The following is a 12,379-nucleotide window of genomic DNA, read 5'->3' as shown; positions in this document are numbered from 1 at the left end:
TTTGTTGTTGTTTTATGCGCCTTTTTTGCCTTTTTACTGGCTACTGTATTATGTAATTACCGTTGATTCTTTCGATTTTTTGATTGTTTATGACGGCTGTGACTTGAAATATTGATGGCCGCTACTTTGTCCAATATTTTATTACTTATTTAGTCATGCTTGATTGTGTTGTAAGAAGATTTTTTGTTGTAGATTTTCAAGGTTTTATTGAGACGCATGACAAACTAGCACTTTATAAAGTCAGATGAAATCCTAATCATCATCTTGGCCATCTCTTCGAGCATAACAGTCAACCATGAGAGTTCCAGCTGGATAATTAGCTCTTACTTTGTCAGATCAGTTTTATCTTGTGGAATCAGTTGGATCTCTTTTCGAAGAGTGATTGTTGAAACGGTAGCTGCGTAATGCCGAGGATATTTATAGGTAATTCAGCAGTTTTTTTAAGACACACCTCAGTTCTTTGTCATCGAACTCAAGTTCTCGAGAGACATAAAGCATTCACAGAGGACTTGGAACTCATTGGATAAACTCATGCGAGTGGTTTAAACTTCACAGTCACACTTTCGACAATAACGTTGATATTGAAACGTGTAGAGTGAATTGTAGGATGAGCTTTAAAAAAATAGCAGCTACTCTCAAGATCACTTATAGATTGACTCAGCATATTTTAGCTCATGTTTTGAGTATGAAGCGCGTCCTCAACAAACTTCTACAACCAAGCTTACTTTTATGCAAAAAGAGAGGAGAGGATAAAGTGCAAATGAAATATGAAAGGAGGAGAAGGATGAACCTATCGGATGAAAAAATAAAAGTCATCTCCATAGATCATATTAGCTAGATTTAGAACTCTAGAACCACATACGTCTGGAGAGGATAAAGTGCAAATGAAATATGAAAGGAAGGGATGTATGCACCTATCGGATGAAAAAATGAAAGTCATCTCCATAGATCATATTAGCTAGTTTTAGATCTTTAGAACGACGTCTGTCTCATCAGACTGAATCCGGATTCATCCCTTCCCAAGGTGTTTGTGTCATATTTTAGAATTGGTATGGGTCTTTCTTAAAGCCAATAATCACTGCTTCATCACAACCGTCTAATTTATATTGATTTATTATAAAATCTAACAAAGTTGCGAAAAGTATTTGCATAAAATCTCTGAGTTTGCAAATTAGTTAACTAAATTTTGCTTGCGAATTCACTATACAAATAGTGATTTGTGTGTGCTAATGCAGAATTAAGTGGTTTTCATTAGCTCGCTCATACAATATTTACTTTTAAATAAAAAATGTATGAATTGTAGTGATTGGCAAGCAGAGTTCTCTGTCAACATACGGTTGGAGACGCGCCAGAAAGACTTAATATATGAGCAAAAATACAAAATTAATCACTTCCGCAATAAAAATTGAAATTTTTTTTTGCACCACAACCGTGAAAGAGTTATGAAACAAGTATTTATTTAATCTATACAATCTTTATTTTCATAAAGCAACCACTTATTTGCACTCTTGTGAGGGATTGTACAATACATTTATATTAGCTTCATGCATTTCTTATGCATATTATAAAAATATTTTTTGAATTTTTTTCTTAATTTGAGTGTCTTCAGTTGTTGTTCTTGTTGCTTGGTTTGCTGTTGTTGTATGAAAAGAGTGAATGATTTCTTTGTCTGCAGATCGCCACAGTTGATTGGCAAGAAAATTAAGGCAATTTGCAGTTAATAAAAGCACATGAGAAAAGATAGAGCCAAAAGAGTAAAGCGTAAAAGTTCGAGTTAATCATTATATGCGAAATCCAATTTAAAAGAATAAAAGTAACAGAGTACAAAAAGAAAACAACAAATAAACGCATTTCTATGAATGTGTGTTAAGAGTGCGTTTCTTTGGGGTGAATTGTGCTGAGCGGTGATAGATAGTGTTGTGAGTGATGAGAGATTCAGATTGAGCAACACATTAAAAAAAAACAGTTCTATACCCAGAAAAAAATCCCAAAAATATATATTAAGCATAAAACTGGCCGATATCTTAGAAAAAAAAATTTAAGAAAAAAAATTAAAAAAAAAAATTTAAGAAAAAAAATTTTACCGAAATTGTTTTTAAATTTGTGAAATTTTTTAAATTTAATTTTTTTTTTAATTGATTTCAAAATTTTCACCTTAATGCGATAGCTAAAAAAATCCAAAAAAAATATATTTTTAAAAAAATTAAAAATAAATATCAAAAATATATATATCTTTTTTCCTTTCGGAAATAATTTTGAAAAAAATAATTTTTTTTTTCTTAAAATCCCTTACCGAATACTCAATCCTTTATTCAAGTCTACATCACTATTCGTATAATCTTAATTTGTGAAATTTTTTTAAATTTAATTTTTTTTTTCTTAAATTTTTTTCGTTCAAAATCATCACCTCAATGCAATAGCTAAAAAAATCCAAAAAAATATTTTTCAAAAAATTAAAGAAAAGAATATATGTTTTTTCCTTTGGAAATAATTTTCAACAAAAAATTATTTTTTCTTTAAAATCTCTTACCGAATATCAAGTCTACATCACTATTCGCATAATCTTAATTTGTGAAATTTTTTTAAATATAATTTTTTTTCTTTTTTTTAAATTTTTTTCGTTCAAAATTATCACCTTAATGCGATAGCTAAAAAATCAAAAAAAAATATTTTTCAAAAAATTAAAAATAAATATCAAAAATATATATATTTTTTTCCTTTTGGAAATAATTAAAAAAAAATTTTTTGTTTCTTTAAAAATCTTCACTTTCATGCGAATACCGAATAACAAATCTACATCACTATCCGCATAATCTTAATTGTATTTATTGTATTGCATGTGGTTTTGTATGCTTATTACCACTTAATGTATTTGTATTGAAAAGGAAACGGTAACAGTGCAATAAATGCAAAATAATAATCTTCACACGCGTACGTGATCACAGCAACAAAAAATTGTATGGAATGAATGAATACACATGCATTTTATTTAAATTGTAGCGAAATTTCAGATAATTTGAAGCAACCAGAAATCAAAGAATTTCGCGCTGTTTCTTCTTGGTTTTCTTTTTGAGCACCTTTTTGAGTTTGTACATACATACATACAAACAAATGTGCAAAAATGCAGTTTTCGGTAACTTTATAAATTACAAACATCCGTTCCAAACTGTGCTCCGCTTTAAATTACAGTCAAAATCTGAATATTACAAATTACAACAACAACTTTCTGGAATGGCATATAAATAATGTCGAAATGACGCGTGAGAAACAGTTTGGTAATGAAAATTCATGCGGTTGGACCACACTATGGAGTAAGCAATTAAAGTAATTTTGGTGAAGACGCAGTAAAATTTATTTTTCAAGCTGAACTATTTTTTTCAGGAACTATTTTAGTTTTGTCGAACTACATATACTTTCAGCTGCTTTATTCGATACTGTCTAGCGAGAGTTCTCTCTACCAGAAGCTGTATACACTGCCCTTAGTATGTTCGTTGTGATTTGTTGTTTTTTTGGCGTTGATTTTGAACTTTTCTAATATTTTTCGATTCGAAATCAGCATTATTAACTCTTATTAATAGTTTTTTAATTCAAGATCTTCAAAAATTACTCACCATTTCTTGTTGCGCTATTGGCAGTTGTGCTCGCTGTGGTTGTGGCTGTTGTTGCGGATGTCGTTGAGGTTGTTGTTGCACTTGCAGTTATCGTTCCGGCGTTGGAAGTAGATTTCTTTTCATCATCCAATATGACAACAGGCACTGCGGTCACCAATTGATAGTTGGGCAAATGACCTGGGAGAAAGAGAGAGAAAGAGGCATGTAGTAGAAAGATAGGATAGAAAAGTAAAAGAATTTAGAAAATAAATATTTTTTTATATTCCTTAAAGAATTCCGATTTAGAGTGGTTTCGAACTAGTAATGAAAGTTTTGGCTCGAGAGACTTCAAAATATAACCGTTTTAAGAGGCTCGAGGTAACAGCAAAGACAGTAGATGTCAGAATAAATCGTAATATATAGATCAACTAGCTGAGAAATGCTAAGGATGCTATATAAAGAAGCGCTATGCACCATATGCTGAAAAGGTCTCTTCTTGGAGCAAAGTTGATCTGTTCCTATCTTATGCTTTGATCTTAGATTGTTCAGCTTGTAAATATGGGATTGAAAATTGTTGAGGACAAGTATTCATATATCTATGGAGTTTATCTATCTATCTGTTTTTATAGTTATACTATCATACTTACGAGGTGTGTTCAAAAAATAACCGGAATTTTCGTTTTTGTTTTATATTTCTTCATTTCTATATTAATGTTGTCAAACAATCATGACTAACATAATAAAAAAAATTACAATTGGACTTTTGGACAAAAATTCCCGTTATTTTTTGAACACACCTCGTACATTACAATATATTTCATATCATACTCGCATGACAACATTTTATGCTGACCCACATTTGAGATTAAATTTTGTTATGACACCACTTACCGTTTGACGCCATCAGCGATATTGTTGAACCATTGCAACTTTTCATTGGTGTGCCACCGCCACTGCCCGCGCCCCCCGCACTCTTGTCGCCATTTGGCGTCAGTGAAATGTTGTGGCAACTCGCATTTCTGCTCTTCTCGTAGATGCAACTGCTCGATGACGAGGTGTTACGTTGTTGCCCCAACGACTGTTGTCCGAGTTTTTGGTAATAATGCTGCGCTGTCGCAATATTATTGCTGCTGCCGCCATAATTCACCAGCAAAGTGTTACTTTTACACTTGCCGCCACCACCGCCGACACCACCAGCTCCGCCCCCGCTGCCATTTTGAAATAAGTGTGTCGCACTGTGGTGTTGTTGTTGCTGCTGTTGGTGATGATGATGATGCAATCGCTGCAGCGCCGCATCATTTAATGAAGCCACCGACAGCGCGGATGGTGTTTGACGTCCGCTGCTATTGAGGCTGCTGTAGTTGTGTGTGTAGCTGGCACCGCCGCCACCTGCAGCTGGTGAATGTGTTTGCGTGGAGACGCCGCTATTGCTGGCACTGAGCACGCCGCCGCCACCGACGCTGGTGGGTGTGCGCGGTGTGGGCGTGTGGCTGGCGCTCAGGTTCGTACAGCTCAGGATCATAACGGGCGAGTCATGCAGATCGGGTAGCGACGACGAGATGGATGTGCTGCCGGCGATGGTTTTGCTGAATTTGACGGCGCATGTTGTGGCGGTCGGTGTGGGCGTGGTGGTTTGCGGTCCGCTGTTGTAGTGCTGCTGATATGTCGGATGGATGCTGGTTGTGTTGTTGGTGGTGGTGGTGCTGCCGAATGTGTCGATGGACTTGCGTGTCTTGAAGAGGCGCATAATTTAGGCTGCCGAGCGGCGCAGTTGATTAAAGTAGTACTTTAGTGTAATGAGCTTTGAATTTTGGTGGCAAATTATTTGTTGTGTGTTTTGGGCCACTGAAAAAGAGAAGAATGAGAGATGGAGAATTATTACACGGAACTGAAATAGATTCTATAGAATATACTTCACAATAGTAACAATAATTTAACGGAAGCTTATTGATAACGGCTTCAGATTGAAAATAAATGCCACAAAAACGATAATCTAAAGATCCAAGGAAGCAAGGCTTTACCACAGCTCCCCAACTGTCTTTCAATCAAATTCAATCATTCAGAACTGTTCGTTCAATATGCAAAGCGTGATGCATATTGCCAAAATTATTTCCCAAAATACGAAATTCCCTAACCACAAAGTGCCAACCGTCACGCCTGAGAACAGTTTACTTCCTCTTATAACATTCTCACAGCACGCAAAGAAACACTCTCACCGTTTTTGATTGAGCAAAAACAAAAACAAAAGAACAAAAACTAGAAATAAAAATTGAAAACGAAATTCTCATGAGAAAATGTTGCACATGCAACCGGCGCAGTCATTGAACGACCTCAAACTGCCAACCCTTTGCCGCTACGCCGGCTGCCACTCTGCCACTGGCACTGAGCTGTCTAAAGCGCCCACCTTTTTTCATTATTAGGTCGATTGCTTTGCACCGCAATTCGGCGGTAATGGTCAGAGACCGCCAGCCAGCCAGCCAGGCAGCCGCAAACCGCATTGGTTCGTGCAACACAGCCCGGCATGCGCACACAATTGTGGTAAGAATTTTGCGCTTTAATTTCCATTCTCAGACTACAATGCGCGCATTTTGTTTTCTACTTGTTGCATGCCTCAAGCGCCAGTGCACCGCATAGCGCTACGCCGTGCAGCTACAACATCAGCACGTGCAACAATTTTTCTATGCTGCCACTGTTGCCGGTGTTGTTGTTGCTGTAACAAGCGCTTACTTGCCGGCAGCTGCTTGGAATGCAATTCTCATATTATATAGTTGCACAGCAGCGACGACGTCGTAAGCATGCAACATATGCCACAAATTATATGAGCTCACAGCTGCTCTGCTGCGCCACCACCTAAACCTCTCCTGGGTTGGACTGCATTTTGGAGCGCTTTAGCGCATTTTATTATTTTGCTTTTCATGAATGTAAACAAAATGAGGTGAACAAAAACAAATCTTGCGGCAACACAAATCATTATGAATTTATTCCATGTCACGCTGCTGTTGCAGATAACTCTACACACACACAGTCACTCATATGCATTGGTATGAGGTGATTTTTTCACACCTATTTGCGGCTGCTGGCATTCCCTTTCGGTTTTCCGTTTATTTTATTCTCATATTCATTATCTATGCACAAATACAAGCGCACTTAGCTTACTCTTTATGTGTGTGTGTGTATTTGGTTGCGCTATTTATTTCTTTCCTTTTTTCACCGGTGTTGGTTAGCTAAGTCTTATTGTTGTGCTGAACTGGCAAGTCCGCATTCTTTCAAAGGTTGCCAACTTCAAAGTGAATTGTCCGAAACCGTGTCTGTATTTATTGTTGTGGTCTATATTATGCATGCAGAACGTGCTTGTAGGAAATTTGGTATAAAAAAAAATGTATTCACATTTTTCTACATTTAGCTTAAATGAACAAAGATTCCCATAAAATTTTATCAACTTTTTTTGAAAGCATATTGCTTGTGGCATTGTGTATATGGTCTAAAGTTCTTTTTCTGGACGATTTTACAGCAATATAAACTAAGACTATCGAATAACTCTTACAAACAGCCATATTTCTACAAAAAATTTTCCATTAACAACTGTTCCCACTCTAGAAAACCCACCTACTGCTGTTCCTTGATAATAATTATTAATTAGACAGCAATTTACTTAGAAAATATCGACTTATTTAAGTTTAAATTAAATTTAAATTAATGGGAACAGTTATATATTGTTTAAATAAACTGTTCTCGGTTTAAAATCTGTTAAATTAAAGACTGTTTGTAGCAGAAATCAATTTAAATTACTTTATTAGTTAGTAAAATCAATTTTTAGACGCCAAAAAACTGTTCCCAGTATTATTTTTTTGTGGCAGATTTTGATTTTTTTACATTATACTCATAAAATCGCATTTAAATACACGCTACTCTATTAATTTTCTTAAATAAATCATCCCCACCGCAATAAAGTTCCTATTGATCAACTCTTTCAGCAAATAATCTTTAATACTTCATCATTTACGTCTACCAACTGCGTTATACCCAGTTGTATGTATACCCGTAAGTATAACTCGCGGCAAGTGGCTTGCGGATTTGCCTTCTTTGGCTTGCCGACTGCGTGCCTTTGCACAAACGTTGCCACAAACTCTCCCTCTCACTGCTGCTGTTCTCAGCCTATAAATTCCTAGTTTGGCGAAGGCAGAAATTTTCGTATTTTTACTTTCTGATTTTCGCACTTTTGCTTGCCGTTTACCTGCCATTCCGCTTTTATTTGTATGCTTTTTTCGCCAAGCACACGCATGCATACGTAATATGGCAACACTTGCACGCAAATTGCGTCGCGTTCGTTTTCCTTTGCAAAGCGTCAAAGCACGTCAACAATGTGGGCGTGCGTTGCAACCGGCATTTTGTTGTAGTTCTAACGCAACCAAAGCGGTTAAACACTTAACTTGCCGGTTTAAATGCAGCACAAATGTGGAATTTACAACATTCTTTTCTCTTCTCGACTTCATTATGTATATTTTTGTATAATTTTTATCGCAAATTTTTTCTCTTTTTGACGCGCTGCCTTTTGTATCTGATCTCGGTTGTGTGTGTGGAATTTCGTTTTGGGGACAACGTAACTGCGTGGCGTTCTGAGGTCGTTCGGTGGTGGATACTACGCGCTGGTGTTGGTGGCTGCTGTGGTTTGTTTGTTGTTATGCGTTGTTGCGTCATGCCTTTGGTATGCGATATGCGCTATTGAGTTAACCCAGACGCTAGGTTATGCTAGTGTTGTGCATAGATAGGTATAGATAGCAATGTAACTTTGAGTGGGGAAATTGAAAGTGCTTACAACTTAAGATAGTCATAATGAATACTTTTCAATGTATATAACAGCATGGTTGGGAATGTGAAGTAGTTCTCACGTTCAAAATTTGTTTTAAATGACATTTAAGCGCTTTTTTGAAAACTGTTCCCACTTTTCAAAAACTGTTCCCACCTAATTCCAGATCCCACGACGTTTCTTCTGTATGTTTTAGCACTGCTAAAATACTTTCAAACATTTTCCTTTGTAAACCGCAGCTACCAAGCAAGCAAATTCTAAACTATATTTTTTTATTGCAAAACCTGTTGCGGCAAGTCAGGCTAAAAATAAATTTGCTGCCAATTATTTTTTCTTAATTAAATATGTAACAATTTGCATTTTAGACGCCACATGACACATTCTATGCTCGCTCCGGCTTTATCTCTTTGCCTGACCACTTACACTTGCCAAGTCTACGCGCGCGTGTGTGTGTGTGTGTGTTATCACATGAAGTAGCTGTAATTTAAACTTTTTTACTGCAACCTGCAGCAGTCGGGGGTAACAACAATACAGTAGCCGAAGCTGCGATGACTATGTCGTTGGCTTGCCAGACAAACGGGCCGGATTACCCGGTTAGGGTCGACGAAGAGCCGAGGACGGACAACACGATTCTTGCCGGTGTATGAGCTGCCTGCCTGTTACCTCAACTCTGGCTGCTGTTGTTATTGATAATGCGCTGGCGCTGTTATAGTTGTTGTTGTTGTTGTTGCATTGAAAAGTTGCTGACCTTCAATGTAAGCGGCAGCGCGCGCTATGTTGCAAGCCGCAGTTACCATATATCAGAACATATGTATGCACACACGGACCAACGTACATACATACATCTGCATATTGGATAACTTGCTGGCACAACAACAAACACAAGGTAAAATTAGTGTCCAAATGTTGTTGTCATTTGGTTGATATTCGGTTTCTTTATGCGCTATTGCATTGCCAGCGACTTTGGGTTTTTGTTTATTTTTTATTTTTTATTGTTGTTGTATTTGTTGTTATTGTTATACTTGTTGTTGCTATTCATCCGTAACGGCTGCAACACCTGTTTGACAAGTTACCGTTGCCAATGGCATCCAACGCCTGGCTGCGCTTTAGCTATTAAGCACTGTTGTTGTACTGCATACAGTGTTGTTGTTGTTGCTGTTGTCGTTGTTTGTTTACTGCTGCTTTTGCTGTTGTTTTTTGTTGTTGTCGGCAGTTAGTGGCAATGCGCTGGGGTTTTGCTGATGCTACGCAGCCGTTCGGTCAAGTTAATTAAGAATCTTTAGATTCTTTCTTTTTCTTTTTTGTTTTTGTTGTTGTAAATTTGTTTCCATTGGCTTTGCACCGCTCACTTTCGTATGATAATTTATTATTCATTTCGTTGCAGTCGTGTGCGTGTGTGTGTGTGGGCTAATTAGTTTTATTTTCTTCGGTTAAGCGCCATTCGAATGAGTCATCGGAAATGTTGCATGGCTGCGCTGGGTTTGCTGAGCTCATAGCTTTGATTTTGGTAGAAAGTTTTTCTAGCATTTTCTTTGCTAGCTTTGAAATCGCCGATAAGACTTTGACTGAGTCATCTTATTGAATCTTATTTGAAAAAAAAAAACATGTTTTTAGGTCGGGGTCACGAATCAAACATATGATTCTCTCTAGTCAGTAGTCGATGTTATTTGTTGCAATGAAGCTGTAAGACTTGGACATGGTTGTTATAGAAAGTATACCTTACTTAAAGGAAAACTATTTTGCAAGTAGTCCCATATGAGCCAGAGTCTTCAGAATGACTGATCTCCTACAGGTTCTAAGAAAATATTAGGTCGCAGACGAATGAAGATGAAAGTGAAAATAAGATAAATCCAGCCGATTTAATGAAAAGGATTTATGAGTAACCAGAGATTTAGTCCCATATGAGCCAGAGTCTTCAGAATGACTAATCTCCTATATGTTCCAAAAAAAAGATTAGATCGCAGACGAATGAAGATGAAAGTGAAAATAAGATAAATCCAGTAGATCTAACGAAAAGGATTTATGAGTAACCAAAGGAATGAAGAACAATCTGTGAGCCGAAGGAGAAACAACCGAAGTATCGACCTTGGTGGATCGATGGTTTCAGGAGCTGATGAAAATAGTAAAGCTGAGGTATCTAAGAAAACTATGCTAAGGAGTCTATATATCTTGAGACTAAGATAGAAGAGCCAGAAATGAAATTTGTCAAAGTCTGAAATGTTGCTTGAAGAATGTAGCCAACATCTTTCCTTCTATCCAGTAATAAACTTCTTCTCTATTTATTAGAAATTCCTTACGCAACATCTCTTCCTTCAGTCAGTATTGCTATAAGTCATACGCTATTCAAATGATGTTTTCTTTCCTTTGACTACCTCGAGCCGGTTTGCCACAAACCCGCCGCGGTGAGGTGAGCATGAGCATGAAAATATGTTATTGTCATTGCGGATCAGTGTCGACACCTGGTTAAATGAAGCAACACTAGCAAATGTCGCTTTGGCGATTGCATGTTATCTTACATTGCGTACTACAACAATTGACTTCTGCTTGCTGCAACATGTTGCAACATTGCGTCACAAGTTGTTGGCAGAGTCTTACTGGCAGTTATGGTAACACGCTTTGGCAAGGATCTGTTTGTGTGTGTCTCCCCCACAACACACCGCCGACAAAGTGCACTTGTCTTGCTGCCTCCCTAGCGACTGGTTAGACAAGATTTGTGGTGGGATAGCGTGCAACAGTGTTTATAAGTGCGTGTGTCTGCCTTTTTGCAAGGAAAGCATTTGTTTGTTGCAACGTCGGGAATGTTAAATTGTAGGGCGCACCTTTTGAGACAACAATGTCAATGCTAAATGACTACATGTGTTCACTTGAGTTTAAGGTAAAAGCGGGAATGGGCGCCAATGATTAATTTCGAAGGACAAATATGCGTGTGTTGCAAGAATACATACATATGTTTGGATTGCGAACAAGTTGTTGGAGTTGCAAAGGAATATCGCTTTTGGAGTGCAGCTATAGTGAGTGAAATTAAATATATAAATCTACAGTTCTAATGTAAATATTAATTGAATCTAATTATGGTGAAGTTAAGTCACCGAAAGCAGTCTGGGTCGTCTAAATGTTGTTCCCCATATGTTCACGACAATGCCAAAATATTAATTTGTAATATCAATTGTACATCTGCTACTTAAAAAAACTGTTCTCACATTTTAAAATTATTTTTAAACTGTATTATTACATACATATCGAGTGCTTATGTGTTTATGGCTGTTTTTGTGCAGTTTAAATTCAATAAAAAACTGTTCTCACTTTTTAAAATTCTCTTTAAACTGTATTATTACATACAGACCCATTGCTTACATGGTTATACATGGTTTTGTGTAGTTTAAATTCAATAAAAAACTGTTCTCACTTTTTAAAATCGCTATTTTTGGATACTAATGTGCACTTACTCACTAAAAATGTTTAACGCGGACAAATTTTCTAAGTTTTTATTCAGTTTTACCCTATATTGGTTACATAAAACTGTTCCCAAATTCACAAAATCAGATTTTTTGGTTTTGTTGGAATATATTTGACATATTTTTTGCATATAATGCCATCCATATCTTTTTGTGAAAACTTCCTACTCAAAAACTGTTCATATTAAAATGTTCTCTTCAGCCTAATTCATTCAAATCGCGTAATTATCATGCATATAAGATTTAATGATGTTCGCATAACTTTTAACACTTCCCTTTCGTTATAGTTTATTCGATATGTTTTTGTTATTTCACTCTTCCACTTCTTATGCCTATTTGTAAACAGAAAAGTAAAAACAAGCAATAAACTTTTAACTTCGAAGAGCGTTGAGTGTGTGTGCGCTTGCTTTAAAGCACTTAGTGGTACATATGTACAACTGTATACATAGATGGCACTTAGCTACATATGTACACATTTGCATCTTGTCTTCGCATCTTAATCACATACCAAGTAAATCGTATCATTA

At 36.6% G+C, this 12,379-nt stretch overlaps 1 protein-coding gene across 5 annotated transcripts in view; it reads right to left on the bottom strand.

Moving 5' to 3' along the window:
- Positions 1 to 12,379, bottom strand: part of LOC105215627 (uncharacterized) — an 87,837-nt gene that overhangs the window by 11,763 nt on the left and 63,695 nt on the right. For all 5 annotated transcript variants that reach the window (XM_054234787.1, XM_054234783.1, XM_054234782.1 and 2 more), the window contains 2 exons: positions 4,482 to 5,435; positions 3,612 to 3,788 (listed from right to left, as the gene is read on the bottom strand). In XM_054234787.1, the coding sequence (XP_054090762.1) occupies positions 3,612 to 3,788; positions 4,482 to 5,337 (1,033 nt within the window). In that variant the 5' untranslated portion in view covers positions 5,338 to 5,435. The remainder of the gene's footprint in view (positions 1 to 3,611; positions 3,789 to 4,481; positions 5,436 to 12,379) is intronic.

The sequence above is a fragment of the Zeugodacus cucurbitae genome, chromosome 6 (genome assembly GCF_028554725.1).
Source record: "Zeugodacus cucurbitae isolate PBARC_wt_2022May chromosome 6, idZeuCucr1.2, whole genome shotgun sequence".
Taxonomy (NCBI): Eukaryota; Metazoa; Arthropoda; class Insecta; order Diptera; family Tephritidae; genus Zeugodacus; species Zeugodacus cucurbitae.
Note: the sequence above shows the minus strand (reverse complement) of the source record. Positions and strands in the feature narration are given on the sequence as shown.